We start from the raw sequence: 7,468 nt of genomic DNA, 5'->3' as shown, positions 1-7,468 counted from the left end.
GGAGCTGATTCCTCCTTTTCTTCATGTCCCCTCAGGGCCTCCCTCCGCAGCTACCCATCGGAGGGCAGCCCCCATGGCACGGTTACACCTCCCCACACCTCGGTTGAGCCTGTGTACCGGTCGCCTGTTGGCTCACAGATGCCTTCTGCTCACAGCAGCTACCAAAACTCGTCTCCATCTTCCTTTGCAACGGTCCAAGGAGGGGTCCCGGGCTCGGCATACAGCAGTCCCGATTACCCTGATGGCCGAGCTGTCCTCCAGCCAGAACCCCAAGCTCGGTCACAGCCACAGGTCAATGTGGTAGGGGTGCCTGGCGTGCCAGGGAGCCCCCGCACCCTGCACCGGACAGTGGCTACGCATACCCCCCCCAGCCCCAGCCCTGGCTTCGGGCGAAGACCCATCAACCCCAGCATGAGTGGTGCACCTGGCAGCCCTGGGCTGGGCAGACATGCTATGGCAGCCCATGGCAACCCTGGTGGCCCCACCGGGGAGCCCTAGCCTGGCCAGGCATCAAGCTGCAGCAGCTGTCCCCACGGGCAGCCCCCTGTCCTGACACTGTCTCGGCAGAGCAGCTCCTCTGGCTACCAGCCTCCCTCCACGCCGTCCTTTCCTGTCTCACCGGCATACTACCCTGGATCGAGCACACCACACTCCTCCTCCCCGGACTCGGCTGCCTACCGCCAGGGCAGCCCCACGTCGCAGCCCGCGCTGCCTGAGAAGCGCCGGATGTCGGCTGGGGACCGGTCCAACAGCCTCCCCAACTATGCCACTGTCAATGGCAAGGTGTCCTCACCCCTCTCCAGCGGCATGTCCAGCCCCAGTGGTGGGAGTACTGTCACCTTCTCCCACACTCTGCCAGACTTCTCCAAGTTTTCCATGCCAGGTAAGGAATGCCCTCAGAGGTCCCCACAATCTGCCCACCCTGCTCAGGACTCTTCCTGCCTCCTCCCTGCCGACTGGTGGGAGTGAGGTTGCAGCCATGTCCTGATTTACCCCTGCTGTCCATCCGCAAACTGGCGGCACCGCTGGGGCTTGGGCCATTTCCTGTGCTTTCTGACAAATCCAAACAGGAAAAACACCGACCGGCATTGCTCGTGTAAACAGCACCAGAGATGTGTATGGGGACATCAAAGCTCCCAGAGGCGACTTTTCTCTGCCGTGGGGATGCGCTGACATCCCGGCTCCATTCCCTGTGGGCTTTACCAGACTGAGACTGTTGTGGCACTGCCTCCTCATCTCAAATGGTGTGCCGAGTCCTGGGTGCTGCCGTGCCTGAAACTCCTTTGCTGGCTCCTGTTACAGGACACCTTGGTGACGCCAAGATTGGGCTGATAGGACCAGGGGAATAAAGCTGTGGGGCAGCGGTGGCTCCGGCTGCTGGGCCAGTTTCACTGCTGAGTGGGCAGCCCTTTGTGGGCATGCTGGCACCCACACTGTCCTTGTGACATCTGTGGTCAGGGACCTTTCCCAGTGGGGAAGCATGAGCAATTAAAACCTGTAACAATTAATGAGTGTCCTGGAGAGGGGAGCGAGCCCCCCGCCTCTCCAAAGGTGACCAGATTGCAGAGTTGATAACATGTCTCCAGAAGAGATGCTATCTGGCCCTCCAGGTTGTTTGCTTGCTGGAAAGCAGGTGGTTGGAAATGCTGCCTGAGCAAATGACAGTTTCACGGCCAGAGGACCAGCTCTCACTGGGGCTGTGCCACTGCTGGGCACTGGGCAGTGCACAGTCAGGCTGGGGCTGAGGCTGCTCTATCCAGGGTAGGTTGACCTGTTCGGCTCCTCTGCACAAAGGAAAGGTAATGGAAGAAATTTATTTTTATGATGCATGAGCCAAATCTTGAACATTAGACAGCAGTGAAGGTCCTCTGAAGTTAGAGGATCTTCCCACCATCCTCTGGACATGCCTCTTTCCTCCAACAGCTTTTATTTTGCCTGGCCAGCTTCCTTTTAAATGATGAATTCCTGTTGTGTCTCTGGCTCTGTGCCAAAGAGGCTCATCCAATGCACAGCCCTTCAAGGGCCCTTGTGCTTGGATTTAAATTTAGGTGCCTAGCAGCCCCATAAGCTCCAGGTGATGATCAGCCTGTCTGGATATGGAGGATTGGGTTGAGGTTTGTGCAGTGTGTAGGAGCTGAAAGGAGGTGGAGGTATTCATGCTTTAGCTGGATGTAGAGTTTCAGATACAGCATCTTTTAATTTTTTTCTTGTCTTTTTTTCCCTTTCTTGCAGACATCAGCCCTGAGACTCGTGCCAATGTCAAGTTTGTGCAGGACACTTCCAAGTACTGGTACAAACCAGATATCTCCAGGGAGCAGGGTAGGTAGATGACACAGGGTGAAGGATTTGGTTGAATGAGCCATAGTTGGGAGTTGGGGTGTGTCACAGGGATTAGCAAGGATTTCCTTTGTGGGCTGGCTTGAGAGTGAAGGTGAATTATGGATGTTCAGACCATTGCAGTTGGGGGTCGAAGCCCTGCTCAGCTGCAGATTTGTGTGATGTGGGCTTCTCAAACCTTCCTCTTGGTGGAGGTGTACCAGTCCCTGCAGTGTGCAGTGGGCCTATGCAGCTTGGGGTGCAAAGCACCTAGATCTTGAGTTGATAGAGCTCAGAGTGGTCTTGGAGACATGGCTAAAATAAGTGAGTAGAACATGAAGGGGGCAAGATGCTGTCAGGAGCAAGGTCCCAGCATTTGGTTCCTAGTTCCTGCCTGCTCTCCAGTGCTTAGTTGCTCAGAGCTCAGCTGGGTGGGAATTGGTGCTCTGAGATGCCCACACAAGGGCAGCAGAGGTGGGGTAAGATGAGCTCCTGCCTGGCCACAGACCCACTCAAGACCCCCATCCAGATGTGCAGGGGACACACTGTGGTGCCCAACTATGTGGCTGTGGAGCCGGGGTGCCCCATCCCAACCCACACCTACTGGTTTTGGAGAGTATGTTGGTTCTCACCATATCATGTCTGAGCTTTGCCATTCTCTCCTGCAGCCATTGCACTGCTGAAGGACAGGGAGCCAGGGGCTTTCATCATCCGAGACAGCCACTCCTTCCGGGGAGCCTATGGCCTCGCCATGAAAGTAGCTTCTCCGCCTCCCACGGTCATGCAGCAGAACAAAAAAGGTATTGTGTGCCCTTCTCCTTCCCACGCTGAGATGTTTTCCATCATTCAGCCAGGGTGAGCGGGCAGCCAGGTCTGGTGAGCCAGTTGTGCCCTTGGGTATGTGCTGATGTGGCAGGATCCCGGCCTCCCAGGGCACAAGGAAGCACCAAATGCCCTCTGCCGTGAGCTGTGGTGCACTCAGGGGCACCTACAAGTTAGGGTTTGGTATGATGAAATGGGTGCAGCCTTTCCAACCCACCAACACCATGGAGGAGCCTGGCTTGGGGCTGACCCTGTGCAAAGGGCTGGATTTTAGCAGGGGGTGCTTAGTGGTAGGGACCCCTCCCTCAAGCTGGAGCACTGGTTTCCCCACGGGAATAGGAGGAGTCGGGTGGCTCTGTTGTGAAAACATCCCATTTCTTCCCAGGAGACATGACCAACGAGCTGGTGAGGCATTTCCTCATTGAGACCAGTCCACGGGGTGTGAAACTTAAAGGATGTCCCAATGAGCCTAATTTTGGTAAGTGTCCCCAGTGTGCTTCCCACTTGCAGGGTTGGGTTGGGAGAGCTGTCGGATGTCTGAGAGAACCTGTTTACTGCCTCTTGTCCCTGTGTAACTAAATCCTGTGGGCATTTGGAGCCATTGGGGCTTATGAGAGCAAACAAGCGTGCGTATATGTATGGATACGTATGTATCTTTCTGCACACAAAAAGGTAGGACAAATGATGCTGCGGGGCAAGGTGGAGGGCAGGGGCTCCCCTTGTTCCATTTATCCCATGCCAAATGTTCTCTGAAGTGCTGCATGAAGACCTCTACCCCATTCATTGTTCCTAACGTGGCCCTGGCATCTCTGCCCACTCCCTGAGCCCTCTGGGGACATGGTGGTTTCAGCGAGAGGAATTACCATCTGTGGCATTGGGGCCATTAGTGAAGAAACCCACCAAAAAACTTGTTCCCATCCACCCAAAGCAATGATGACCGAACACCAGGGAAACCTCTGTCCCTGGCCCTGTGCTGACCACCTTCCCTCTCTCCCCAGGCTGTCTCTCGGCTCTGGTGTACCAGCACTCCATCATGCCCTTGGCCCTACCCTGCAAGCTGGTCATTCCTGACCGAGGTGAGAGTCAGGACCAGAAGGCATTACATCTGTCCCTACAGCCTGTGCGGACAAGGTAGGTTTCCAAGCAGAGAACAGCAGTAACCATCCTATGTGTTCTAGATCCCATGGAGGAAAAGAAAGACTCTGCATCAGCCACCAACTCTGCCACGGACCTCCTCAAACAGGGCGCAGGTGAGTAGAGCGGGGCTGTCGTGCGGTGAATGTGGGTCAGAGCAGTGGTTGACCCTGTACCTGCTGTGTCCTTTTTCAGCCTGCAACGTCCTCTTCATTAATTCAGTGGAGATGGAGTCACTGACAGGCCCCCAGGCAATTGCGAAGGCTGTCACTGAGACATTGGTGGCTGACCCCACGCCCACTGCTACCATTGTTCACTTCAAAGTCTCTGCACAAGGCATCACCTTAACGGACAACCAGAGGAAGTAAGAGCCTTCTTGGCCATATCCCTGGGTTTCCCAAGCCAATGGCGCTGTGATTCAGGGAGTGTGTTGGTGAAGGATGTCCCTGCGCTGGCATGAACCTCATCGTGGGTGGGGCTGGGCTTTGCTCTTGACTTCTGGAGCATCCTAGTGGAGACCTTCAGGAGTGTCCTCTGTGCTGGTGGGGCTGGGCTGCGGTGGGGCATAGGTGGGGGCTCCCTGGCCCTGACATTCCTTGCTTTGTATTTCAGATTGTTCTTCCGACGACACTACCCCCTCAACACTGTCACCTTCTGTGACTTGGACCCCCAGGAACGAAAGTGAGTGTCCTAACCTGAGAGGAGCTTGTGATCCCTACCCCTTTCACTCCCTTAGACTTCTGGGATGCTTGGAGCAGGGTCTTTGCTTGCTCTGCCCTCCTCGCTCTTCCAGAGGGCAGGGGTGCAAGGTCCCCTTGGATACTGTGGAGCAGCACTAGTTTCTTCTGGTGACTTCTTGCTGAGGGAGAGGTGCATCACTTGTTTTGTTTTCCATAAAGCCAGGCTGGGCTAGCAGCATTGGGGCACTGGCCCTCATCATGGCCCTGTCACTCTGTGGGGTGCAGGAGACACTATCCCTCACACCTTCTTTTCTCTTTGCAGGTGGACTAAAACGGATGGCAGTGGCCCAGCCAAGTAAGTACTTTATGTGCTTCTCAGCAGGTTCCTCCTAGAAGCTGTTAAGGTGGCTTCTGCCCATGTTTGAGCATTGGTTGGGAGACGCCCTGTGCAGGAGTGTTTTATCCAAGCGTGCAACCATGGTGCTGGGGACTCTGGAAGCATCTTTCAGCCCCAAATTCCTGGTCAGAGCAGGCATGGTCCTTGCTGAGCTGACCTTACTGGAAACTCTTCTAGCAGAGTCAGCGGGAACCAGCTTATGGAGTAGAGCAGGGGTTATGCTGACGGCGTGTGAGCCATCAGTTGTCTCTTCCCTTTCCTCCTGTCCTCCCCGTCCTCACCCATGGGAGTGCATTGCCACTGGCTGAGCCCATTTCCAGGGGCCAGTTCCCCCTAATTTTAGCCATTGTGTTAGCAAAGGGGTTTTTATTAGGATGTCCAGCTGCTGGGATATTTCCCCTCCTCAATTAGAAATGCCGTAGCCTGGGCCTGTCTCACATTCTGTTCCCCCTGTATTTATAACTTGAGTTTGCATGTTCTAATTAAAAAAAAGGGACATTTTATTTATCAGGAGAGAGACAGACAGAAATAAGCAGATGGTTTCACCCAGCTCCCTGTGTCCCTGTATGGCCTTCCTCTCATAGAGGGTCTACCCCAGTGGCCAGCGCCTCACATCTCTGGCTTCAGGAGTCATCACCCAAACCAAGACAGTGCTGTAATCATCTGGAAGGTCTCTTCTTGGGGATGGACTAGGGAAGGGTCACAGAGGTGGTCAGAACAAGGTGGGGTTTGGCCAAGAGATGATGGAAATGTGGTGCTGGCCTTCGAAGAAACTGCAGCAAAGGAAAAAGGAAATGGGCCTTCACGCATGGTGGTTTGAGATGTATCCCTCTGTGCTGTGAGAGGTGGATGTTAAAGTGGGGAGGTTGGACAAGACCATGCTGGAAAAGGGTGGTGGTGCTCCTTGTGGGAGCAATGTTGGCAAACCTTGTTGAGCCTCTTGCCTTGTCCCCACCCAGGCTCTTCGGCTTTGTAGCCAGGAAGCAAGGGAGCACCACGGACAACATCTGCCACCTCTTTGCTGAGCTGGACCCAGACCAGCCAGCTGCAGCCATCGTCAACTTTGTCTCCAGGGTCATGCTTGGCTCCGGACAGAAGAGATGAGCTGGTGCTTGCGGGTGATTCTTGAATTTTGGAGAAGGACTTGGAGCTGATCCGAGAAGGAGTGTGAGGAAGTGCATTGTGGGAGAGGGAAGTGAATTTGGGGGGGGAAAAGGGTTGGAATTTTGGAGGAAAGCAGCAAACAACAAAAGTACCCCAACAAAACCCCTAAAAACTCAACACAAGCCAAACACACACATAGAGGAACCAAAACCACGCACCTACTTAAGAGATCCACAGAGTCATGCCAGACAGGATGCATGTCCCATCGCAGGGAAGGTGACCAAAGGAAAGGCGTCAGTGAGAGGTGTGTTCCCAGCTTTCATCATTATGGCTGCGAGTGGTGACATTCATTTGGGCCTGAATGTGGGACGACTGGTGTTTTTCATCTGGAAAAAAAAGAGCCAACTGACAAAACCTATCGAAGAAGCTCCATCCCAGCAGTTCCATCAGCAAATGTCTGCTGTGTGTTTGAAATGACCTGTAGGAGTTAATGACATGGGCTGGGTCTATGGGACACCGGAGGAGATGCTTTCAGAAACCTTCCCTTGTCCACCTGCTGAGGAGGGTCCTCACCGGTCCCTGTGCTTGCCCCAAAACCTGGTGGCCACCTGGTAACTTGTTGGGGGCATGGAGGGACCTGGTCCTGAACCTTTTCATCCCTGGGGAGCTTGGCCATGGGCTGACCTTTGCTGACCCAGAGCCCAGTGCCAGTCATAGGTGAGACGCTGTGAATTCACCCAAAGAGGGAAGTCACGGCGTTTCCCCACCTCCTCAGGGGTGCTTGTGCCCCCCAGCCTGTGAGGAGGTGTGGGGGCTCCTGCTGCCCTGTGCTTGGGGAAGGCAGATAGTCCCCAGGAACCCAGAGGATGCAAAAAGTTGCCTCCTCTCCCATCTTCCCCTTTTCCCTCCCATCACTAGTCCTCTTTGGCAGTTTTCTTCTGCGGCCTGTCATATTCTCTTAACACAAAAAAAGCAAAACAGAAAGGAAAGGAATACATTGTAATAATAATAATAA

At 54.4% G+C, this 7,468-nt stretch overlaps 1 protein-coding gene across 1 annotated transcript in view; it reads left to right on the top strand.

Annotated features, from left to right (window-relative positions):
- LOC103800568 (tensin-like) overlaps positions 1-6,637 on the top strand; it is a gene marked incomplete at its 5' end in the record, with an annotated part of 15,088 nt that extends 8,451 nt beyond the window's left edge. Inside the window, 12 exon segments of the mRNA XM_009072947.1 lie at positions 36-477; positions 479-548; positions 551-883; positions 2,233-2,319; positions 2,985-3,116; positions 3,524-3,616; positions 4,137-4,214; positions 4,317-4,388; positions 4,468-4,636; positions 4,885-4,953; positions 5,275-5,307; positions 6,309-6,637. Of these exon segments, the coding sequence (XP_009071195.1) occupies positions 36-477; positions 479-548; positions 551-883; positions 2,233-2,319; positions 2,985-3,116; positions 3,524-3,616; positions 4,137-4,214; positions 4,317-4,388; positions 4,468-4,636; positions 4,885-4,953; positions 5,275-5,307; positions 6,309-6,453 (1,723 nt within the window).
- Between the last annotated feature and the right edge of the window lie 831 nt (positions 6,638-7,468).

Source organism: Acanthisitta chloris, unplaced genomic scaffold (assembly GCF_000695815.1).
Source record: "Acanthisitta chloris isolate BGI_N310 unplaced genomic scaffold, ASM69581v1 scaffold4574, whole genome shotgun sequence".
Taxonomy (NCBI): Eukaryota; Metazoa; Chordata; class Aves; order Passeriformes; family Acanthisittidae; genus Acanthisitta; species Acanthisitta chloris.
The sequence above is the reverse complement of the archived record's forward strand: the minus strand, read 5'-3'. Positions and strand labels throughout refer to the sequence as shown.